This window comes from Solea solea, chromosome 17, assembly GCF_958295425.1.
Source record: "Solea solea chromosome 17, fSolSol10.1, whole genome shotgun sequence".
Taxonomy (NCBI): Eukaryota; Metazoa; Chordata; class Actinopteri; order Pleuronectiformes; family Soleidae; genus Solea; species Solea solea.
The window spans coordinates 16,948,557-16,974,873 of record NC_081150.1 but is presented as its reverse complement, the minus strand read 5'-3'; the positions used below and the strand labels follow the sequence as shown (position 1 = coordinate 16,974,873).

Sequence of the window (26,317 nt, the reverse complement as noted above, 5' to 3'; positions counted from 1 at the left end):
TTTTACCTAAATTTTACACTCAGGAGCTTTAACAAAGTGGCCAGTTTTTCCCTTAGCAAGATGATAGGTATTTAATTGTTCTATAGCCTTGAAATAATCATTAATTGGGAATGATGACTCAGCGATTCCCAACTATTCTTTTCCCTTATTTTTCGACTTTTATTTGCTACTCCAGCATTTTCAGCAATTCATTCATCACAACTTCTACTTCAACATTTCCTGCTCTTTATACCTTTTGAGATATTCAACTTTTTAGCCATTTATTTTCCCCATTGAAAATAAATGGAACACTCATCTGCCTTTGATTTAATTAGTGACCGCAGAACGTGAAAACCAGGGCCGGAAATTGCTGACTCAGCAATTACAACTGTTGTGCAGTTGCCAGCTACAAAAAAATGGTTATTAAAAATCAGGACAATAATAGTTGAAAATTCTCGGAGAGCTCAACTGCAAGAATTTTTGTTTGTTATTTTCTGGGTAATTAATTCAAAGTGTGCTTCTGTTGTTGTCTCCCACATGTCAGGAAAAAACAAACCAAACAAAAACAACAAAGCTTCAAAAACCTGTGAATCACTGAGGGTGACTTTTGTCTTCTTACAGTGTCTGTTTGATCTTTGACATCATCAAAAAGAGACAAGAAAAAACAAGTTTTAATTCCCTTATTTCTTTGTTTTGTCAGAATAAGATTGGTTTTGTAATGCAGAAAAACATCTGATGGCATAATGAGGAGATTAGTTCAAAAGGGTTTTTTTTCTCTCACATTATTCCGGTCACAGGAACAGTAAAATGTCTTTTGTTTTAAAATCTGGTCGGGGGTCTGTTAACTCACCTCCATGCAGCCTGGATCCAAATCTATTGAATTAATACTGCTGTGAAGGAGGTGGGAGCCAGAACCATGGCAACCATCAGCTCGGATTAGTGTGGGATGTGAGCTGGCAGCAGGCGAGCACACACACCACACAGAGACACTACACACTCTAACACACGAACAAATCGATATGAGTGAGTGAGTGTGTTTGTGTGTGTGCATGTGTGTGTGTGTGTGTGTGCGTGCGTGCGTACGTGCGTGTGTGTGTGTGTGTGTTGCCAAAAAAAAAACCCTGACCCTCTTCATCTTGACAGATACAGATGTTCATTTAGTGGTTGCACTGACTGAATCCAGCTCTTCCTTCCTCCCACACGGATGCAAGTGTCTTTGTTACTGGTTTAGAAATGATATCAATTCATAGCTGTACTGGCCTCACTGCTGTTCATTAATGTAGCTTGTATTGTATTATATTGTTTGTTTTTGGTGATGAAAAATGTTTTAATTTGACAAGTGGGAGTTTTCATTCATAATTTATCTGCTAGAACATTTTCATTGCAGCATGTCTATAAAAATATCTTCTCTTGTCCTGTGAGGATGTATTATTTAACTTTATGCCAGAACTATTTAGGAAATGAAGGATCACACTGCTTTATTTGCAATTTGATGCAGTACAGGGCCACACGGCCAAGTAGTGGGTGGATTGGACACCCTAAATTGACCGTAGGTGTTATTGTGAGAGGGAATGGTTGTTTGTCTCTGTGTGTTGGTCCCGCATTGGACTGGTGAAGGACTGTCCTGGGTTTACCTTATGTCCGCCAGCAGCTGGGTAATGTGTCGGACAATGAATGAATGATTCATTACACTTAAATGACCTTTAAAGAAGAATTATTGTGTTAGTCAACTAAACTGTATTTTTGGAATACATGTATATAAACAACTGATATTGTACTTAGCGGACTTTCTCGACGTTTGAATAACACACCCACACAATGCAACTGCATATTCTCAGTGTGTAGTTTTACAGTTCTTTCCTCTGGCTTAAACCCAGAAATAGTAGAAGAAGCTGGTGCACAGAAGAATAAGACAACAGTGACAGAAAAAAATATGGCAAAAGTCAGGCTGGTACATTTTCAGACTGATTTTATGCTCTGTCAGCTTAGAGAAATTAATATTTCATGTTGGTAGATGGTAGAAAGTCTTAGAAAGACACATGCTAACTACTAGCCGCCAGCTAAACCAGGAACCTCCTAACATAGACACATTTAGTTGAATAAAAAATGTCCCTCTATACAAGCTCTAGTATACAGTATGTATACAAGGTATACAAGGTACTAGTACACAAGGACAGTAGTCTAATGGACTGTAACGCACACTGTGTCACTTACAACTTCCTCTAAAAATATAAGCTAGCTCCTTAACTTCCGGTCAGTTGTTGCTAACGGGAATCTTGGACGTTAGTGATTAAAACTCACGACATTGATCAAAAAACCTCTACATTGTCTTTTAGTAGTTGTTTTAAGTCCTTATGGATTTTAAAATGGCCTAAAATGAAAAATATGTTTGTATTTTAGTGGCGTGAGGGGACAACAGCAGAACATTTCTATATCACATACTCTGACACCGCTAATATCTATAATTCATCGCTTAACACTCTTGGTAGCTTCTGCAGACACTGACTGTATACATCTCTGCATCTTTGGCCGACAGTTTAATGGAAATAGTCAAGCTGGATTCTTGAAGACCAGGAAGAGACTGATGTGCATGGAAATATACAGATACAGAAGCTTACAAGGTTTAAGTCAGTTTTTGAAACCTTGAACTGTCGGATAACTCTCTTTCTCTTCTCTTCTCAGGACGATGAGGTGGTGCTACAGAGTGTGGCCACCATCCAGAAGGAGCATCGTAAGTTCTGCCTGGCCGCTGAGGGACTCGGGAACCGTATATGTTACCTGGAATCCACTTCAGAAGCTAAGGTGAGGAAAGCATGCAAGCACTGGTCAAAAGTGGATGTTTAATTTTCTTATTTTAAAAAAATACAAGATTCAAGATTCCACTGCTGACGACTGTCCTTTTCAAGCTGAAAATACATTTTTCTTTTATTTATTTCATATTTTTTCATTTCATTCATCACTTACAAGTGATTATTTAAACTAATTATCCTCACTTTTAGCCATTTTAGTTGTTTGACCATAATTTTTACATTAAAGCTTATTAGTGTCAGTGTTTCTGATATAATTAAATCAGAACTTGATATTATTTGATATATTTTACCATTTTTTCAATTACTCTTCTTCTGACAACTTCAAAAGTACATCCTGTGGTTTAAAAACTACTTGTAGAAAAAAGATGTGCACCATGGAGTCTACAGCAGAGAAATCCAACAAATGTAATTAACTGTGCACCTTGAAAAGTCTCTTGAAACCGACCCAGATATGAATAGTCATTGTGTTTGACCAAATGATGAGTAAAAAGTGTCAATTGTGGTGAAACATGGAAACACAATAGATTGTATTAGCAGTATTGTAATTAGTGTGGTATGTTTTATATGGTATTAAAATGTATAGTATAGTATATTTTCCTCTGTGGCAGCATCCCGTCCACATAAAAGAGTGTAAAATCAATAGAGACGCTTGTGATTTCTTTCCCTGAGACCCATCTGTCTTTTTGGAGAGGAGCCGTCTTTTCAGATCATGGGGATAAATTAAAAACTTCAGCTTCCGTGAAGGTTGGGTGGTGCAAAACTATTGCCGTTGAGATTTAAGACGAAATCTTAAAAAAACAGATGCAGTAGAGCAGAAAATACAACCCCCCTCCCTCCCCACCTCTGCAGGGATCCAGGATCAGGTCTGGCTATGTTGCTTTCAGCTTGACCAGAATCTTAACAAACACAACAGGACATAATGCACGAGGGCAGTTAGGGATATTGCACTTTGTTTCTGCACCAGTGCATTTAAATGGTAGGTTACAGAGCCCAGACTTTATATTTTTCTAAATTATATTGTTCTCCATGAAAGAAAGATCTCATATCGGTTCATGGAATCCTCTTAATTGATCTTGAATATATGTCATTTCCTGTATCCGCTGCACAAAGAGTATGGTAGTCACACAAAACCAGAAATTTGATTGACTGCTCAAGAGGACAGTTTAGTTTGTTTGTGTTGTCCAGTGTCACCACAAAACTACGCAGCATCACTGTTTTCTTCCTCTGATGAGCAAAGAAGGCATGAATAGATGTGCTCACAGCACCCACTGCTGGGCAATTTTGTAATTACTTCAAACTGTCTCATGCCCTTTCAGGCTGTATAGTTTGAGCTCAACCTAGTGTAACTACTATAGGGGTCACATTAATATATTAAGTTTGCACCAGGTAAGAGAGATCCAAATGTTTCCCAATTTGCAGCATTAGTTCTGTGAAAATATCTTTTATAAACCCGTAAAAAATACAAAAAATCGTATGGAAATATTTCCAGGTAACTCGATATCAAACTGCATTGAGTCGGTTCAGGAAATCAATAGTGATACCCAGGCCTGAATATGATGTAAGACTGAAGTGGGATTGTGTTTATTGTTGTTTTCCTTTAAGGAGTGAAGCTCCTCGTCGCGAATGCATCTCGCTGCGTTTGGTGTTGAAACACAACAGAGCTGTCAAACCTATTTTAGAAAAGCTGTGTTTCCAAAAATAGACGGCAAATCATTGTGGCTCTGTAAATTCGTGTCTTAAACATCACCAGTCATGATATTCCTGAGATGTACTGCATAGTGTCTGTGAGACAGACAATGCGGCACATACAGTATAAGCATGCTGATAATGTGCTTGCTGTTTTAATTTTGGCTTCACACTTACTTACTGTGTCTGAGCGACAGTCACATGACCGCAACTGTAAATCTCTCCTCTGCCAGGTCTGGATGTTTTTATGAGCTGTGCATATCATGTAAAGCCTGATTTTTTTTATTTTTTTTTTACGGTGCCACTGAACTATAGGTCGGTAAATAAAATTTAGGGGACAGGGAGGGAGGAGGACGTGTTTTTTTTGCTCACCCACCTGGAACTGATGCTCAGTCAGAGGGCAACACTGTGGCCTGCAGAGCTCTGCTTGGAGACGGTGCATCACAAACACCTCCCCTCCTCTCTACTCCCTCCTCTCACCTTGGTACCGGTGACAGCGCTTCCTTGGGTGTGAAATGTGGCGTTGAGCGTCGAGGGTGACAGCTGTGGTTTGGCACCAGGCGAGGAACTGTCATCTGCTCACTGATCTCAGGTGCTGGCACCTCATTTAACAGACTCGAATGAAGCCTGGTCCCCCCCCCCCCGTCACATCACGTCACGCGGCGGAGAGGGAATAAGAGTAAACACAGACACGCCGTGATGATTAAATGATCAGTGCGCTTTCATTAACCCTAAGTGCTCACACTGCACAAATCAGTGCCACAGGTCCACCCCATGGGTTAGGGTTAGGGTTGCCGCAGGAATAATACACATCTTCTTATATAGACATCGTGTGATGCGTGTTTATAGGTCACATCTTCAGGCTTTACAAGATGCATTGGTGGAGTAGTGATAATTATACAGAAGTCACAAAATAGTCAGTTTTTATTTAGTTTTTTTTTTCATAAAAACAAATTCAAGTACTTTTTGCTCAGGTGTATTATTAATGTTGGTGAAAATGGAAAAAAAATATTTTTACCTATAGATTGTGCTGAAAAAAAGGATATAAAACACTCTATATTACACATTCTTATAGCCTCTGTATATATGTGTTTTAACGTAGTAATGGAAAAAAGCAAGTTGATGTGACCTTTAGAGTTTTAAAACAGTTACTGTGAGCGTGGTTGCCAGGTTTGACAAAATAGGTATATAAGATGCTGCATCTCCATGTATATAACTTTCCCACGGTCTTTTTTATTTTTGTGTATAAATATTTAACCTATTTGGTGGAGTTTGAAAGTGAAAGTGTGTCTGCTCTAAAGCGGCAGTGGAGAATTATCACAGGAGACGACAAGGCAACAATAACAGACTGTAACATTATATAGGTTAAATATTCAAGTGATAGGGAGACAGAGAGAGAGAGAGAGAGGGAGAGACACGGCGTAACGGCGTTATCTAACCATGGCTGACGTTCCTTTAGATTATCTGTGCAATGCATTATTACAGCCCAGAATAATAATTTCCGAGAGTGCACTACTGTACATGAGGTTCACCCGTTCTCACGAGAGTCTAGTGTTAGTGTCTAGGTTTGTTATTGTTAACCCTTATTATTGTTTGCCACAGACACGACTCTTTATATGGACATCCTCCATCGTCTTATGAGTTGTTGAGTCAAAGTTGTGATTAATTTTAAATCGGAGTAGCGAAAATTGTGCAGAAGTCACCAAAGTTTTTTGTGTGAAAAAACGTTTTTATTTTTCTTCATAAAAAACTAACCAAGCGAACTTTGAACTATGACATAATTCCAAATTTCACAAATTCAATACAGTACTTTTTGCTCAGGTGTGTTTATATAGTTGGTGAAAATTAAAGAATTATAAAATTTCATCAGATTGCCTATAGGTTGTGCTGAAAAAAAGGATATAAGACACTCATTCTTATAGCCTCTGTATATACTGTACGTTTTAACATAGTAATGGATAAAAGCAGACTAAACTCTCTGTGTTCTAAGGGTTAAACAAGAACAATATTTATCAGAAGTGCTTAAAAATTATTAAGGTAACACCTAAATCAACAAAATAATGTAACATCCACTAATGGAAACCCAACATATACATCACCAACATTTATAATTATGTATTTAAAATATTACTAAAAGTAAAATAAAATTTGAGTCAATTCTGTGTCTTAATCATTTTTTATTATTTCTGTTGACGTTTTAGGTTCTTTAGCATCGCTGGTTTATTCCACATGACTGTTTACTGTCAACATAAAAAACACCACAACCATCTGTGTTGATTTAATTTATTTTTTCCCCCTGTGGCTCTCAGCCCGTCGATTCCGCCGTAAATCCTTTAAAACGGGACATAAACATATACACTTAATTTTTGCCTCAATTAAAAAAAAAAGGCTAAACAATAATTCTCCCTAAAAGACCCTGTGCACTATACAGTGTTTGTTTTTAATGGTTTTATTGAAGATGCTGGCATCTCTGGCACAGAGAAATGAACTATAGCAGGATTTGTATGCTCAAGGGCATGTTTAATAGCTGGATCTTATATACAGTATATATATATATATATATATATATATATATATATATGTATATATATATATGTCCCTTTTGTTAGGGAACAAGAAGTAAGTTGTTCACAGCTGCGTGTCCTTGACAAAATGGAGGAATGAATTCATGTTCAACTTACAGCCTAAAGGGGATTTTGGCCTTTTGAATAAAACAGTTTGATCTCTTAAAGGGTCATTTTTTAACACTTTTTTTACATCTTATATAATTGTATTTCTCCAAGATCCCAAGAGTATGGAAGAATGACTTTCAGAAAGGTCACTGTTTCCACTGAGATTTTTTCTTCTTATATGCCAGACATTACACAATGTGTCCTGACTCTAATCTTGCCAAACACAGAAAGAAAGTATGATAATTGGGGGGGCGGCAGTGAATAATTCATAAGAGGTGTTCTCAGGGTTATCGCGGTAGAAGGTCGTATTGTGTCACTGCGTCGTGTCATGTCGTGTCCTCTGGAAAAGCAAAAGTAAATATACAAGTTCTGAGGGTAGGTTATCAGATTTTGGTCGGTTGTCGCTGGCGATGTCTGGGTGTAAGTGCAGTTTAAAAACAGACAGTATATAGTGGGTGCTGGAGTTTCCCGTGCGTGTGTTGAGTTACAGAGTCTGCGCCATCCTCATTATCACCCTGCAGCTCACATGTCTCACTTAAGTGCAGGAGTTCAGGGGACAGACAACCTGAGCGACACCTTAAATCGTCCCCTCTCCTGTGTCACAGAGAGACACAGACAGTCGTGCATGTTAGGTGAGACCTGAGTATTGTTAATGTAAAGCCACATAATGTCAGGATCACCTAAAGATCCTGGCAAGGACGTTGTTTATATGTTTACACGTCCTCTCTGCAGCGTAATGTTAATCAACAGTGCCATCTAGCACATCGCCAAGTAACTCAATTTTTCATACAAGGACAAGTCGAAAAAGAACATACATTTACCAGCAGTGGTATCTTATAGACCAGGGGGGTCAAACACACTTTAGTTCAGGTGCCACATACAATGCTATTTGATCTCAGGTGGCCTGGACCAGTAAAATAATAGCATAATAATAATAACCTATAAACAACAAGATCTCCACATTTTTCCCCTCTGTTTTACATTTAATAAAGTATATTTTTTACAAAACAACCAGAAAGTGCAATTTACACATCACAGTGGATCTACAAAGCTGCAAAACATTTAGTCACAGGTATCTGGAACTATATAGTAATTCATTAAATTTACAAATTTATCCTGCGTGCTGGATTGGACCCCCTGGTGGACCGGTTCTGGCCTGTAGGCCATATGTTTGACGCCCCTGTGTTAACCCCCCCCCCCCCACGTTTCTCAAACTGTGGTACGTGTAGCACCAGTGGTACGCGAGCTTCCTCTTGTGGAAATATTTCTGGTCAGAAATACTGTTCTACTGTCTATACCAGGGTGTGTGACTGGAGCGGAGCTCCATGTTAATCTAATTTCACTATACCATTGTCTGAAATTAGGTTTGTGAGGAAGAGGAACCGCTATTTTAGATAGCCGATTTAAAAAAAAAAATAAATAACCGTAGTTTGCTGAAAACTTTGGCCGATACTGATATTGTGCCGATAATATTGTTTATTGATATTAAGGTCATCCTTATATCACCATCATTAACTCACTTTTCTATTGGTATTCATGGTAATTTTCTGTGTTTTCTTATTAACTTATTACTTATTCCTCAAAGTTTGTGCTAGTACAGCATCTTGGAAATCTGCTTTAATGTTGTAAGTTGAAGTAAATCTGAAGCTTTACACAACACAGAGCCAGACAAGTGTAATGTGCTGAGGAATAAGGTTAAAAAAAAAAAAAAACTAAATAATTACTAGCCAGTGCAGTCAGAGGGAGCACACATTTTTACAGCCCCGCTCATAATCCCATACGCTCATTAGCAAAACACCAGAATGCGGAAAAATAAGCCGAGAATCATCAGAATTTTTCATGAGCGAGCTCCACTCGCCTCAGAGCGAGTCTATTATCGCCTGCAGTTAATTTCATATCCATTCGCTGATAAATATTTATTTTGGTGTGAAAAGACGTTTCACACGCTGTTTGTTTAAATAATTCAATGCAATTTAATTATTTTTACTTTTCTAAAATACACATTAAGATGCAGTAGCATGTGTGATCTGAGCACCGGAGTTGAAGCCACGTCCAGCTATTATGGTACCTTTCTGAATTTAAATATCTCGCCGGTTTCAGCTCAAGGATTTGTTTCCCCAAAAACCAAAACAAAAAATGTTGTTGTATAGTTAAATATTTATTTAGTATTATTTATTTATCAGCCTCAGCTTGGAGCTACTTTAAAACTTGACACTGAAATATTTATCGAGGGTGTAGCCTCCGTGTCACAGTCAGACAGACGGGTACTTTTAAAGTGTCAGTGGTAAAGTCGTAAATTGTGACAAAATACATTTAAAAAAAACTGTTTTGTGGTGAACTTTTCAGTCTCATGTTCCATAGAGAGGTTTGTTTACTCAGTCTGGCAGTTTGTTGTGTGGAGTTAGGGGTTTTCATGGAGGATAAACTGCTAATATAGTCAGTACATGTTTGTTTCCGTTGTGTGTAAAGTACTAAAGGGGATACTTGAGTAAAAGTACAAGTATCTTACCAGAAAAATGACTTTGGTAGAAGTTGAAGTCACTTTTTTTTATAATATTACTTCAGTAAAAGTCTTAAAGTATATGACATTTACCATACTTAAGTATCAAAAGTAATTTTCTTGATTAAAAAAAAGTGAGTGGTGGCTCAGTGGTAGGGTGAGTTGTCTTTTACCTGAAAGAATGTGGGTTCATTTCCTGGCTCTGCTAGTCTATGCGTCCTTGAGCGAGACACTTAACCCCATGTTGAAGCGTATGAATGGATGAAACTGTTGTGTAAAGCAGCTCATCAAGACTAGAAAAGCTCTCTATAAATACAGACCATAATACCAACTCTTCTTCTTCTGATTATATTTGGTAGTAACGAGTAACAAAGATAGGAGTCATTTTGTATTTAATGAAGTATTAACACTTTGTTACATTAGAACACTGTTATGACAAAAAACCTAATCACTGTGTTAACCCAGCTAAAATGTGACTTTTAAAGCACATATAAACATGTTAAGTCGAACAGAAATTGTACTAAATCAAATTTTTCCCAGTTGGGCATAGACCTGGTTCACACTGCGTTTCCTGTGTTAACAGATTGGAGCAGGGGCCTCAAGCTCAAAATGTTGTTGCACAGCCAATTCAATTTCTAACTGTTTCTCTCCGTCTTGTTTCCTCACCCCCTGCTCCCTCTTTCCCTCCCTCCGTCCTGCAGAATGTTCCTCCAGACCTGTGTATTTGTAACTTTGTGTTGGAGCAGTCCCTGTCGGTGCGAGCCCTGCAGGAGATGCTGGCAAACACCGGGCAGAGCAACGAAGGGGTGAGTACCTACAGTAATACATTGATGACCCTGACCCCCGCTTCCCTTCCGTCTCACACACACACACACCTGTGTTCACACGTATTTTGATCTTGCTGCATGTGCATGTATACAAGTTTCATTCTCTAAATTGGTTGTTTTCTAAAAATAACGTGAAGGGATATTTCTGATATTTGCTGAATGAAGTGCTGGAATTACAGACTTACTGAAGTTCTTGGTTTAGGTACTGACAACGTGATATTTCATGGATATATTTGAGATTGATAAAAAATAAAAAAACAACAACTAAAATCTGACATTAGAAATATCTGACATTGATTATCATGTTGGATATTTTGCTTTTTGTTGGAGAAAAGTTCTTTTGATCGATTTGTTTCTTGATGTTAAGGTTAAACGCTGCAAAAATTGATGATTTTTCAAATTCAGTTTTGAATTTAAACAGTGTAATGACCTCATCTTAAAGAGGCAACCTTTGCCAAAATCAGTTTGATGACATTTAAGCAAGATTTAAGCAAGAACAGGTGATTAAAATCAATAAGTATGTATGATCCAAAGCTTAGCTTCAAAGACAAGCCCACAACTGGTGATTCTGAGAGCAACTCCACCACTAACTGTTAGTGACTTCTAAGCAGAAACTGTCTCGTTTTATCCTCTGTAACAAGTTCCTGCTTTCTGTTGCTAATGAGAGGTCACTGTTGGTTTTGTGCGTGCTCTGCCGCATGTCCAGCATCTCTCTCATTTGCACATTAACAGCGTGAGCCTCCTCCAGTTCCACTCCAGCTCACTTGGCATTTTTATTAGAGCGGGTAAGTATAATCTTTGATCAGGTGGATTTTTCTTCCTGTCGTGCCTCGGGAGGGTCGATGAGAGATGAAGAAACGCTCGTGATGAAGACGCCACATGCTCCCCGTGAACTTCCATCAGATGCTCATAATCACTCGTGCTGCTCTGCTCTAACAGTCATACGTCATCACCTCGCCTAACACCTCAGACGGAGAGAGATCCACACATTGTTTGGGAAAAACAAAGAGAAAACAGTGCTTAATTATCATTATATACGACATTTGTAGAATAAATGTGTGAGCTTTGTCATCGCTGTTCCCTTTGGATACACGTAGTCAATGTTCATTCATTTATGTAAACGACTAGTGTGTAGGATTAAGTGGCATCTAGAGGTGGAGTTGCATATTGCAACCAACTGAATTCCATTTGCAAACAAACAGGCATGGTGGGCACCATCGTGTAAAGTCTGCCCCACATTAGAGGATTTTCAAATCTGACTTTAAAAACGTAGGCGACCACACACACAATCAAACGATTTCAGTGAGGAGTGAGTGATTTGGGAGAAACTGTGGATGAAGTCAACTTGGTTCTAAACAAGAGTACGCAACATCCGTTTCCCGGTCAACTCGCTCTCATTGGTTATGGCGGGGTTCAGCTCACGCCACAAATCACAAATTGGTAAGACTCTGATCCACCCCTCACACTACAGGATAATTTGGCCAGATAATCTGTTCGAATCAGCCTAAAATCAGAAGGCACCCATGATTGTCAGAAGGGCTTGATTGGGACCAAATTCTGGCCAATCATCCTCTAGTGTGGGGCAGGATTAAGACCAGATTAAGGCCACTGACAGGTCACAAACTGGAGCTGGACCTACACATCGTCCTATCCAGAACCTGCTTGATAAACAATAAATTATTGATAATATCCATGTTTTGACAAAGTGATTGTTCGCACCAGAGGTGCCAGGAAACTATATCAGCTGTAAAATGCCCACATGACCACACTAATCAGTGAAGTGTGATGAGCATTTTGACCTGATTTAGACACACAGGTGAAGATAAGATGAGAAAATTTAAGAAAGTAACTTCACGTGGAACTTTCTGGAAGCCAAATGTGGACACACTCATTAATTAACAAAAAGAAGGAAAAGGAAAAGTTAAAGTATACATTTTTTCCTTAAAATCAAACATTTTGGAATAACACACATTTCTAGTGTACATCTAAAGTGCTTTATTTGAAGTGTTCCTGTTATGTCAGTTGTTGCACATATTTAAATACATGTCTGTCTTTTTTTTAATTCCAATACATTTCCTTTGATGGATGCCACCTTAATTCAACACAATGGGGCCTCTTCAGCATCACTGGTTGTAAATACATAGAAGAGGCTCTTAGTATTCTTGGAGCAGCGCTGCCAAAGCTATAGGAGCATGAATCATTGTGCAGTACAGGCGTAGCTACTGGAGCAGCCCATGCACACAGGATTACAATGCTGCTTGTAAGACAAACACACGGATGCAGCATAACTCAGTGAGTGTGAGCTGGTGCTGGGTTTGCCCCGGCTACAGCTGTACATTAACGCACCACATTATTGTCTGGCACAGAAGGTTCGGAAAGTGTCTTATTTTGTGTCCACTGCCGGGGAGTCAGGCCTGCATTGTTATTAGCCTGGGTAGCAGATTTTGTTTTGTGCAACATTGTTGGCTGGCCTCGTTTGGCACGACAACATGATGTTGGCTAGAATACAAACTCGCTGGTAGCGAGGCTAATAAATCACCGTCCACTTCCTCTGTGCAGTTAAGGCCCATTTCCCCCACATTGTTAGTATCAGATTTGTGTAATTGACTGCCACCTCTCTCCCCCCACACCCCCAATAACACCTTCTTTCCATTTGTATTTGTGTGTTGCTAGACTGCTGACCATGAAAAATGGGTAGGTCCATGAGTTCACTCATCCATCATGTTGTCAGTTGTGCATGACAGATGCCCAAAGAGAGGGTTTAACTTCCGGGCACTTTCACTCAAAGTGACGCCTATTTCTCGATTGTCATAAAAGTTGCTTTTACAGCGTTGTACAAACATTTGGCTGATTGCTTATTGCAGTACAGTTCCAATATTTTCCACCTCGCAAAATATTATGCAAATTGATATAAAAGAGATATTATTTCCTCCTTCAGATTAGTAAAAGTCAGCATATTTCTTCCCCTCAGCTGCTCTGGGCAGCGGCGGAGACACTCGATTAGCTTGTCACAGACGTCTTTGAACCATAAGTTATGACAAACTTGAAATAGACTTCCATCCGTGCCCTCACCTTGTGCACATGAGTGAAATGTTTTGCCTGACCTCTAAGAAGACGACTTTGTGTGCGAGCACTTTCAAGAGAGTCTGCCTCACGTTTGCCTTAAAGCATTTTACGTTGTTTTTTTGCTTCATGTTCAGTAAAATCTTCTTATTGGGTGTGTTGCTCTGTTTTCTCTGGGTTTGGTCTCTAACAACAGTTTATTCTTAAGATTCTAGTGACACGAGGAAATGTCCTGAAATCACCTCAGATTTCAGATCACGTGCACGAGTGTTGAGCAAAGCCGTTTGAAGAATTTATTCATCTGTGCCTAAGTTTTGACTTTATGGTTGGTATTTAAGCATTCATCTTCATACACATCATCGCTGTTTACATAATCGTGCATCTTCATCGACTGTTATGAAGTAAATGTAACGCAAATGGTGCTCCGTCTCATTATACCGATGATTTGAAGGACGAGGCTTTGAATATGTACATCGGAATCAATATATCAGATTGTACTTAGCAAATGAGTACGGTACAAAAAATGTCTTCCTAATGGCTTTGAGGAACTGATTAGTGTGCCATTCTCCATTGCTTGTACTCTTCAGTGTAAGCTAAGTGATTGATATGAAGTGAACATTTAGGTAACTTACTTAGTCATGGTTTGATGTAATGGCTCTGGCAAAGAAGCAGCAGACGCTGCAAATTCTCTCGAAGCCAAGTAAGTGATGAGGAGATCGGTTCATCTAAATGACTGGAGAACAGACACCAAAATCATTCATGTGGTTTGGATTTAGTGTTTTTTTTTGTACAATAGTGCTATAGCTATTAAGAGAAAATGAATGTCATCATCATTAAGTGGAGCCAACTGGCCTGTGCTTCCTTTGACGTTTATGGCCAGTGGTGATAATTTCAACTGCTTTTTGTTTATACAAATACATCAGAAGTGGTAGTGGAAGCATGGGTCACGGTGGCCATTTTAAAACCAATTAACACCCCCAGTGCCGCAATTTGTATCATAAATCACAGTTATACCTCAACCCTGGCAACACATACATTTAAAAAAACATTTTAAACATGCACAGAAATTGCACAGTGTCATCTAGTTTTCAAGTTATCTCAAGTAATAACATAATCATGTAGTAGCTGTCAAATAATGAATGAACATCTTGAAAGTCCATTCTCGAGAGTTGGTGAATTTGACAAAAAAAAATGAAGGCCCTTGAAAGTTTAGCAAGAGAGTGCAAATTATGTGATTCCTGGGAAATGAAAATTCCAGTATCTCACCAAAGAAAATGACAAACACTGACTTGTCCAGGATCCAAAGACAATCACTTGTCCAGATGCAGAGCGTGCTGCAAATCTATAAAAGTAGTCACTATGGTATTATTTGCCTTTTGGCTTCATATAATTGGTCCAATATTGCATCATATTGCCAGTTAACAATACTCTTTGACTCTATGATGGCTCATACTGTAATTGTAATTCAGGATAGTGGTAAAGTAACTTGAATTTGAAAAAAGTAACTGTAGCTTATCAATACATTTAATTAATTCAGCCAACACAGTTAATTGTGTTTTTGGTTTCTTTGGAAACAAAAGATTTAGCAGCGAACCAAGTTTATAATCACTATTAATTTCATATACACAAAGTGTATTTGCTGCCATTAAATGCGTAAAACGGGTGCTATGGCGGTGTATGACAACCTTTATAAGTTATTATTTAACTTTGGTAGTACACTTGTATCAAACAGAGAATGTTCTGGACTGTTGGCATGGAGTGTAAAACCATGTAACATGATTTATTATTTTATATCTTTTTGACAAAAACAGGAAACGAAAATTGCAGCAGAAACGATAACAAACAACAAAAAAAGGTTTAATAAAGATATGACTTGCGTTCACACACACACACACACACACACACACACACACACCAAGACAATCCTCTCTCTCCAGCAGTCCAAAGCTCTTAAGGATACAGCACTTGCCACAGGGGGAAGCAACAAACCAAAGGTCAAAGTTCCTGGCAGTGATGTGTCAGCATGACATGACAGCGGGCCTGAAATATAGGCTGGCTCTCTCTCTCACTCTCCCCCCCCCTCCCTCATTGCCAGCTGTTGCTGGATACTCTTCCCATTTTTCTTTTGATTGAACCCTCAGTTTCCTTTTTTATCTCGAATACACGCCATCTGGGAGCGACTTCATGGCCAAGAGAAAATTAGCTGAGGGTCGTATTAAGGGGACAGGGATAGTTTATGTAGCATACAAGCAAACAAACAAACAAACAAACAAACCAATCAACACTGACACATTTGACAGAGAGAGAGTAGGTTTGTTGGATAAACACAGCAATGGACAACACTGGTACATCTGATAAGATGGACACTAAAAATGTCCCGAAAGTAACTGTTTATAGTCCTTGTATTACCAACAATTGTTAATAGGCTGCAATGCTATTAAGATATACTGTACATCCAGTTTTTAAAGGTCTAGTGTGTGATAATTAATGACATCTAGTGGTGAAACTGCTGATTGCAATAATTGCAGCAAACTACAGTGGCCTTTTTGAATAAGAAAGAATCTAAAGACTCCTAACTGTCTTTTTCTTTGTTGGTTTATGCATTGGATTTGTTTTTGCCAAGCTGTTCTTCCTCTTTTGTTTTGTAAGGTTTGGCTTCAAAATGTTTGGCTGCTGTAGAAAATGGCGACCTCTGTAAAGGAACACCCTTGCCAAAAGTATAAATGATTTTGCTTTCTTAGGCTACGAAAAACAAACAATTTCTGTTTTAAAGTAGGTATACTCATGGGTAGTATATTAAGTTTCTGCCCATAATCTGTTCTAAATGTTGTACAGTGGACCTTTAAACTGGGTAAAAAACAAACTAACACACAGATAATATATTAGACACCTCTGGTCATGGTATTGCTTCTTTTTTTCTTCTGCTGCTAGAGGTTGATTAAAAAGGTGAGTAGAATTTTCTTTTTTCACTTCACCGACCTCTTAGTTCTTGGTTGCTCTTGGTGACTTTCACACATTTCCTCATCAAGCATTTTGCAACCATATCTTACCGTGATTCTTGTTTGTCACAAGAATGAGCAACTTCTATGAGTGTGGTATGTTTGACTGTGTGTGTAGTTTGTTTTTTCATCGTCTGTTGTCTTCTTGCACTTGTGATGCCGGTCCAACGTTTCATGATCCATGAGCGGGTTCAGAGGTTCAGGATAATGAGGTGATGATAATCTGTACTTCTTTATTTCTTTGCAGGCGGGTCAGGGAGGTGGACACCGGACCCTGCTCTACGGTCACGCCATCCTCCTTCGCCACTCATTCAGTAATATGGTGAGTATCAACAGACTAAATCATGAAGCAAATGTACACATAATTATTTTTAATCAATTAAAGGTGAAATATGTGCGTGGGGTTGACACATTTTCCACACACACACACACACACACACACACACATACACCTACATAACTGGCCCACCATCTGTTGTATTTTAACAAACATTTGACCTAATTGGTTAATTAGGTAACAAGCAGAGATTGAATGTGGAAGTATTTCTGCTTTAGACAGAGAATTATCACATGAGGAGAGACGACAAGGCGATAATAAGGGACTTTAAAAAAACATTTTATATGTTAAATATCCACCAACAGAGAGGGAGAGAGCATTAGCCTCCTCTCTGTGTTCATCTGTTTGTCTTTGAACTTGTCTCTGCTGCATTCCCTTGTTTTTCTCCTCCTCTGATAAAGACATTTTTTTTGTTTTTTTAGGATTTGTAGTAGCATTCAGCTAGCAGCTAACTATGTGAGCATTCCATGTTTCTAAGATGAGCGTCTTAGAAACTTCTGAAAGTTGCCTCGGAGTGTTGTGTTTTTAGTCTGCATCTTAATATTTCTTCTCAAAAGTTGGTTCAAAGTGTGATTTTGTGAAATATATGAAGAGACAGTGCTGGACCAAGTCTTTATGGGACCCTGAATGGGGCTGAATTTGATTTGGGGGGCAACCACCTCAGAGTAGCTGGTGCTTGACTATTGACTTGACTATAAATTGCATTAATTACAGTTGTGTTATTTACAAAAAACAGTGCCCTCCTCAAACAGATTTGCAAAATGTGCACTAAGTTAGCAATTCTTCAACTCAAAAAAACAAAAACCAAATAACTTAAACTCAACGCTATTCAGATATCTAAAGATAGCAGCCACTGAGTTTGTTTATGCCTTGGGCTCTGCGAAGAGACAATGATCTGTGGAGCGCAATACAAAATTAATGCAAATTCAGATCAAACGTTTCAGTTTTGCACCTTGAATGAATAGCATTTAACTCATAAAACACAACAGACTTTTATTTTGAAATAGTCAGAGAAAAAGGAAATGTACAAGCATTTTTTACAGCATTTTTACTTTTAAATTGCAAATGCTATGCATGTTGCATATAAAGATGGGTTTAATGATTATTATTTCTTTAAAACTTTTATTTGTGTTACTTCCCCTGCATCATTTACATCAGTATGGCCCTCTGGGACAAGAAAATGTTGCCTACCCCTGTGTAGTTATAATACATTTCTTTAAAATATCACCTTTAACAGTGACTGTATAAAATGTAAGAATAATCCAAGGATTTTATTGAGAATGTATAATACGTAACACTGTTTTTGTCTCAACAGTACTTGACCTGTTTGAAGACGTCAAGGTCTATGACAGATAAGCTGTCATTTGATGTTGGACTGCAAGAAGATTCAATAGGTACAGCACAATAAACAAGGCACTTTTACAGACTTCACCTGGCTGTTTTTAATTAGACTTAATTAGAATGGCATATCTGATTCCTGTGTTTGATTTTAGATTTTAGACCTACAGAAATAATTCAGTTTAAACAGTCTCTCTCAAATGATGGATATTCCATTTTTTCACCCATTAATGTGATATTTTTTGTGTTTTTGTGTAAATAGGAGAAGCCTGTTGGTGGACAATCCACCCTGCGTCTAAGCAGAGGTCTGAGGGAGAGAAAGTCCGCATCGGAGACGACCTGATTCTTGTCAGCGTGTCAACAGAGAGATACCTGGTAGGTCAAGTCCAATTGCTTCCAAATTACAATAATATCCTGACTTATAACCTTTAACTAAGGAGAACATTTCAAGGTTGAGATTCACATTAGTATTATTCTTATATGCGGCTATTTCTTTTACTTCTGCAGTTTGCTAAAAACGTCGACAAATTCTCTGACACTATGTAGGAGAGGAGAAATCCCTGACTGTTAATCATAAAGCTAAATAAATCAAAATGGTTTACAATTATAGTTTGTAATTACATAAACAGAAAAACACACAGGAAACGCTTCACATCAAGGATTTATAATAAAGGTGACATTTATCAGCTTGCTTAAAAACTCTTAAGATGATTATACATTTATTATCAAATCACCAAAGTACTGCTATAGTAACTCCTTTACAGAGAGATGTAGGCAGCTTTGTCCGCAGAGAACCATCTTTTATAAAACCCGCTTTCACAGATCGGGAAGAAGATGTTGTTTTTAAAGATGATGGTTACTTGCACATCCAGTGATTTTAACTGAATCAACAGACATCTATTCTAATTCTCACTTCCAGGTAAATCGGTGCCAGTCTCTTGTTTCTCCTCTCTCTGTTTTTGAGGCCGCCGCTAGACTTGAAAGAGAGAATTTTGCTGTAGTTTATTGGAGATTTTTCTCCCTAAGTTACAAAAATGATCAGGTTTGGTTCACTGTCTGTCTGCACAGGCGCCTAATTGGGAAAGTTTCATAACTGTTGCATTGCTCTGACACTTATCTCACTGCAGCCAACTTGAATTATTCAAAGGGAAACTTTACACGGCTATCTGTAATGGAAATTTTACCTGCGAATTCCTCCTCTGACTCCGTCTGACTGATGAGATGAGAGTTAATGCAGTCTTCTTTATGCAAAGCTCAACGTCCGACCTCAATTAACTTACTTGGCAGAGAGAAAGAGAGACAAGATGGGTTTCAAGAGTGAGATGGAGCGGCAGAAAGAGAGACATTGTGAATGGGAGGGAGAGATGTAGACATGCAAGGCATAGGAAAAAGCAGAGTGGTGGCTTCTAGTGGCTGCTTCAGTTTCTCTGGGAGCAGAAGGTCCAATTAAAGAGAAACTGGCAAAGAGCCAGACTTTCATCCTCTCCTTTGGGGAATTTTCACCTGGTTTGCCCTGACAGAGTCTCTGCTTTTATGAATGGGACACACTGGAAATTAAGGCAAATCATTGTCCCCGTACTGCTAACAATCAGAGTTTGTGATGTTTTTAGGACACATTTAGGGCTGAACACTAATTATTTTTGAATCGAAATTGATATTTCTGCAATTTATTCATTATGTTTTTATTGCTGTATGTTCAGATTTGTTTTCAAACTTGCACTCATCTTTCATTCCTGTCTGGAGGGAAATGGGAGCTGCTCCAAGCGTTTCCTGGAATTCATTTTCCTAATTATCTGGACATTCCTATAAAGAGAAACACTGATGCTGCAGTAGTTTTTAAGTCCACTGTGTCTCCCCTGTGCAGAGTTGCTGAATATCTTTCTCTCTTTCTCTCCACCACTGAGTCTTTAGTCCAGTTTTAACCCACTTCTTTCCTGCAGCACCTCTCGATCTCCAATGGCAACATCCAGGTGGATGCGTCCTTTATGCAAACACTATGGAACGTCCAGCCTACCTGTTCTTCAAGCAACATGGCTGTTGGCAAGTTCATTACTGTCTTTATCTACTTTCAAAAGTTGGTTGGTTGGTTATTTTTGGACAGGAAAAAAAAAACCTTATACCTCATGTTAGGATATTTGTAGAGAAAAACAACCAATGATCAACAACCCATACATACAGTACATGTCCAAAGTTGCATGTTTCATGTGTTTTTGTTTTTCTCCTGTCAGGTTATCTAACTGGTGGACACGTGATGCGTCTTTGTCACGGACACGATGAGAGCTTGACCATCCCCGGAGCAGATAAGAGTGAGAAGGAGCAAAGGTTTGTGGACGACACAGTAATTCAAACTAAATTTTGCTACGTTGTCCTGTGATGACAGGTCGGGACTTAAAGTTTTTTATAGTTTTTTTAATCTAACAATGGAGCAAGCAGTTTATGGGATGATAAATGAGAGAAAAATGGTTCACTTCTGCATCAGTTAGCAGAGGCCAATGTGCTGTTCAAGTGCTGATGAAGGTATTTCTTAAAACAAGGACCATAAAACTGCAGAGTGGCAATGATATAAGGCTCCCGTGTGTAAACGTATATAACAGTATGGAAAAAGAGCATTATTGCTGTTGTTCATCTTTGTTTTAATTCCATAAATCAGGGGTCTCAAATTCAAACGACCTGGTAGCCAATAAGTGTCCAGTCTGGTCATGAGGGGGCTCCTCACGTGAAAAAAAGTTGGGAAATTAGCTTTAAATCATATTACAATATTCCATTACAATGAGGCAATAACTATATTAATGATAATTCACAGAATTTCAAAGTAAAAGTGTTTGTTATGATATGGAATGGTACCCAGTTCACAATTAAAGGCAAATCAATAATACAATTAGAACATAGTATGGGCAACTATGAGAAAAACATGAAACATGCTCATATATATTTATATATTATTTTTTGTTAAATACATCTAAAAGTGTGGTTAATACCTGTTGCTAGATTAATGGGTTGGGACTCATTATAATTTGATATTAGGTTGGGTCGTGGGAGGGAGGCACGAGTTTGAGACCTCTGCCATAAATGTTTACTTAAGACTTTTAGTTAAATTATTATTTTTTATTATTCAAAAAAGTTTCTGGGGTTTTTAATGACTACCTGTCTGTCTAGCTATCTAGCTAGTTAGCCATATTTTCACCAGCTAGTTAGCCAGCAAGCTATATTTTTGCCAGCTAGCAGAATGTCAAATTAGCCTCATAGTTCAAGTATTTGGACAATTAATTGCTTCATGGCTATTTGAAGTCTTACAGAAAAGAAACTCTCAATATTTGTAAATGTATTATTTTCTACTAGACCCAATGAGTTTGTGACCAAATCCAGCATATTACACAATAGCTAGTTAGCTAGCTAGCAAGCAGTGAGATAGTTGGCTAGCTATTTGTTGTTAATAATTAACAATTAATGAGAGAAGAAGACTTTAAACTGCAGTGAAAGTATTTATTTTACAAATTCTTTAGCTCTTTCCAAATCAACATTATTGGAATTGTGGCATTAGCAGAAACCCTTCAAGTGATTTTACTCCCAGTGTGACTTGGAATATTTTAAAATTACAACATTTCTCCATTGATTGTCTCTTTGCTTCCAGGATAGTTAACTATGAGGCGGGAAAGGGAGCGTCTAAGGCCCGATCACTGTGGAGACTGGAGCCTCTCAGGATCAGGTGAGATTGGACTCGAAGTACAGCCTACATGTCTGGTAATATTTTTCCTCACATAAATATCTAAGCAACAAAAACAGTTGGTTCTGTGTGTTCATAAATCACAGCTCCTGTTGTGTAGCTTATGTACAATCTTCACCTCCCTCTGCTCTGAGCTGCCACGACCAATTAGTCGGCGTTGTCATCCACAAAGAGAGGTTCTGTTTGCTGTCCCTTTCAATCTACGTCTGTCACAATTGCTCTTCTTGCTCTTTTTTCTTTATTTTCTCTTATTAAATGGCAGCTCACACAGTCCCACCAGTTACATTGTCTGCCATTTCTCACTGGGATTCCCTGTCAGAGTCTGTACACTTTGAAATAATACATGTGTCTCTATTAATAAGGCACATGTTCTTTTCTCAACATTTTCTCTCATTGAAAATATTTGAATTGGGTGATTTAATCAGCATTCCAGATTGAACTATCACAGTTTATGTTACTTTTAATTGTAAAAAACAATAATTGAATTATCTAGCTTCTTGAAGTATGCTTGGTTGTGTTACAATACTTAAAAAGTCCATAGTTACCAGAATTTTTGACCTAGCTTACAAAATCTATTTATCTACTTAATACTTAAACATTTTTGAATTTCAAATGTAGTTAAATGTAAACAGTCAAGGCAGAATGTATCACTTTAAGTTGAAACTTAAACTAATACTAACACACAAGTATGCAAGACATTTGAATATTTTCGATATTTGGCCCTTCTCCTAAGTGTGATGTCAGAATTATTATTGATAAATTCAGTCCCGGGAGGTCTCTAGTGTTGAAGTACCTATTCGATCATACACTGTACATTTGAGACTCCATTCTCTGTGTTTAGCTGGAGCGGCAGCCACATTCGCTGGGGCCAGGCCTTCAGACTACGTCACCTCTCCACTGGCCATTACCTGGCCCGGACCGAGGACCGTGGACTGGTCCTGCAGGACAGAGAAAAGTCCGACACCAAGGCCACTGCCTTCTGCTTCAGGCCCTCGAAGGTCAGTGCCGACTGTTCCTCTACAAAAATAGTTTTACTGCTCTATTTTTAAAAATCTCCTCTGATGTGGCCATTACGCATTCTGAAAGCTGGCCTGGGTGTTAATGTAAATAAAAAGGTCTGCATCGGTTTACCTCATTAGTGGGGTTTAAAATGTCATCTCCCGTCTACTTCATCAAAGACTCCTGAGATGATTCTGCAAAGCTTTCAATCAGCACTCGGCTCGCCACGGTAATTCGACCTCCTCGCAGCTGCTGAGTAGACTTTCGTATTGTCAAATGGTCAAATGGCAACTCACTGGGTTACAGGTTTGTTTGTTTTTTGATTAGGACGTCAAGGGAAATTTACCATGACTTCACATAAGATTACGCATTTCCCTGTGATGTGTTGTGGGGATTTTCTAGATACATACATATTTCTTTCCCTCAATTACACATCCTTTTTTTGTCTAACATCTAGTCTTGAGCAGTGTCTCACCCTGTGGGCACTTCAGTTTATGTGTTTTAATAGCTGTTCCTGCAAAAATAACGTCTCACAGCCAGAAATTAGCACTTGGTTTATGTGATATTCAAACCAAAAATAGATATTTTAATGATGCTTGGACTCATTGTTATGCTTGTAAATCTGGGTGACACATTAAAGTTCATTTCATCAAACTCCCTTCATCCCAAGTCTTGTTTTTAAGCCAAAATTATATACTTCTACTTTTAGACTTCATGTGTGTCTCTCACCTGTACAGATCTGTCCTAGATTTATGGAAAAAACTGAGCACTAACACTTAAAAATAAGAAAGTACAGGCTCTAAAAAGAAAACTTTTTTCTTGATAACTCTGCAATATGATAAAAGTTCTAGGCACACAAAATAAGATTTATTGGGGGTTTTCAGTCGTTATTAAGAAACTGCTCCGTGGAGATTGTCTTGCTTCTCTGAATTTGTTCTGTTGTTCATCCGTGTTGTCAGGGCTAACACATTTTCTCTGCGGTTGACTCACTCTCTGTCTTCTTACGACTCCTATGGCGTCATCCATTGTCTGCTAAAATCAGTCTTTTGGTGTTGGAGAGGTGGTGGTGTGCAGAGACCAACATTAAAAACATGCATCAAAACATTAAGAGCCTGTAAGGAGTAGAAAGTACAGATATCTTTGTTCCAAAGCAGGTGGGGAAAGTAAAAAAAAGTCATCTTATCCACTCATGAAGTATTTGTGCTTCATTACTTCCCACCTCTGTGTCCTGAAATGGGAACAGCCACATAAACAGCACAATGGCATGAGTCACCTTCACAGATCACCATTGTGTCCCCTGTTGACATCCTTTTATCTGCAGTAGGTACAGTATAAAATCCTCCTGGGTGCTGTCCACTTCTCAAGCTTTAATTTGCTACCCCATCCTACGCCTGACAACATGTGTAATTGCCCTCAGTAATCACGTTTCCTGCAAGAGCCAGCCAGGGGCTTTTAATTATTATTGTGATCCCTGCAGTTTATAATGTGGGGAATACAGTGAACTGTATGTCCTTCAGTCCATCTGTAATCATTTTATATCTGGAGCAGCACTTTTAATGAAACTTTCCTATTATGCTGATTAGTGCTCCTGACTATTCTTCTAATATTTACTGGTGATTCCTATAAAAAATAATTGGGTTTTTGTAGATAAAAACTATTTCCTTCACAGTGACAGTTTAATGTTTGCACCTACAAAGGTCAGTGTGTTGCCATGTTGAACATTGTCGTTAATATGTTCTCCAATACTCGCAATCAGCTGCATCACTCCGTTACTGCTGAGCCAGAAATGTAGCCGAAGTAATGAGGCAAGCAGCAAATTCCCTGTGGACCAATGAATGCTCTTTCCTCAAACTGCCTCTCTCTCTCTCTGATTATTATCTATTCACAATATGTCTTCATTTTTCACATTTCCATATAGGAAAAGGGTGACTCGGGGCCAAAGAGGGACATCGACGGCATGGGCGTGCCAGAGGTCAAGTATGGAGACTCCGTCTGCTTCGTCATGCACGTGGAGTCAGGACTGTGGTTGTCTTACCTGGCGCCTGATGCCAAATCGTCTCGCCTAGGACCCCTAAAGAGACGGGTAACTCGTACTACAATTCACATTACATTTTACCGACTTTACATTTGAGCTAATTTTGGTAGCAATAGCACACTTAGTTCTTAGGTGAATTTCCATTTTTGAGATAAAAGTGAATTGGGAAAATCAAAAGTTTAATGTGAGAAACTTAAAAATGCATTATAACATACCAACATACAGTCACAGTGATTTATTTTTAACTTCCACAAGGGGGATCCAATTTGTTAAAAAAAAAAAATTTTTTAATCTTATTAGAGATTCTTCACTAGAAATATTTGATGCAGAAAGCTGTTTGTTTGTTGATAAGTTATTTGAATGTGTTTAAGAGCCATTTTAAAGCTTTAACAGGTATCAAAATGTTGTAAATCGCAGAATTTTTTTAATTGGTATAAACATATAATCAGTGGATTATATGGCCATTCAAACATATTATTCACCATTTTGAGAACCACCCATCCTGCACACATGACACAGCCACGGATTTCTAGGTGATAATAGGCCACGAGGAGGATGACAGTTAGTTATGGGTGAGGCATGAGGGATTAGGTCAGCACATGAGCTCTGCTCATCTCTGGGCACATCTCCAACGACATCAAACGCCACCTTATGCTGGTGTCGGGCAGTTCCCGCAGCCGTGGCAGTGCGCCAAAGCACCTGACGTGACGGAGGTGACAGCTAAATCCTCTCGCCCTCCTCGATCTTCTTGATTATGCCGTCTGATCGCAGTGAGTCAGGTTCCACTGAGATATTTGTGCTGTAGACGACTTAATGTCTTTACACTTTATATATACATTACATACTGAAACAGCTTCTGTAAATGTATGTGGTTGTGTATAGTGGAGTAAAGGTATTATTGTTTCTTGGTCAAGGCCTGCCTCCATTCTGAGGGCCACATGGATGATGGGCTGATCCTGCAGCGTTGTCAGCATGAAGAGTTCCGCGCCGCACGCATCATCCGCAATACCACCTTTCTCTTTGCCAACTTCATCAAGTAATAACAAAAAAAATAACTTGCACAGTGTTGATTCTTGTTTGAGTTCGGGATTAATAACTTTTTTTTGTTCTTACCTTCAGGGCTCTGGACAGGACAGAAAAGGGTGAGTCCAACGTGGTCGGTGGGTTCGTGGAGGAGGTGCTGCAGACGCTGAACGATCTGATCGAGTACTTCAAACAGCCTGACTCAGAGCTGGAACACGAGGAGAAACAGTGTCTCCTCCGTTCGCTCATCAAGCGTCAAGATCTCTTCAAAGAGGAGGTGATGAGAGTGGATGATGAGGTCCAGGCATGGAGCTCATGTTGGGAA

At 38.7% G+C, this 26,317-nt stretch overlaps 1 protein-coding gene across 4 annotated transcripts in view; it reads left to right on the top strand.

Annotated features, from left to right (window-relative positions):
* ryr3 (ryanodine receptor 3) overlaps positions 1 to 26,317 on the top strand; it is a 132,262-nt gene that overhangs the window by 19,003 nt on the left and 86,942 nt on the right. For 2 of the 4 annotated variants that reach the window (XM_058612943.1, XM_058612941.1), the window contains exons 2-14: positions 2,662 to 2,781; positions 10,349 to 10,453; positions 13,148 to 13,168; positions 16,784 to 16,858; positions 18,189 to 18,267; positions 18,474 to 18,586; positions 20,152 to 20,251; positions 20,440 to 20,533; positions 21,843 to 21,917; positions 22,777 to 22,933; positions 24,853 to 25,017; positions 25,884 to 26,005; positions 26,089 to 26,269. In XM_058612943.1, coding sequence (XP_058468926.1) covers positions 2,662 to 2,781; positions 10,349 to 10,453; positions 13,148 to 13,168; positions 16,784 to 16,858; positions 18,189 to 18,267; positions 18,474 to 18,586; positions 20,152 to 20,251; positions 20,440 to 20,533; positions 21,843 to 21,917; positions 22,777 to 22,933; positions 24,853 to 25,017; positions 25,884 to 26,005; positions 26,089 to 26,269 — 1,407 coding nt within the window. The remainder of the gene's footprint in view (positions 1 to 2,661; positions 2,782 to 10,348; positions 10,454 to 13,147; positions 13,169 to 16,783; positions 16,859 to 18,188; positions 18,268 to 18,473; positions 18,587 to 20,151; positions 20,252 to 20,439; positions 20,534 to 21,842; positions 21,918 to 22,776; positions 22,934 to 24,852; positions 25,018 to 25,883; positions 26,006 to 26,088; positions 26,270 to 26,317) is intronic. The other 2 variants (XM_058612944.1, XM_058612942.1) reach the window with 1 other exon arrangement.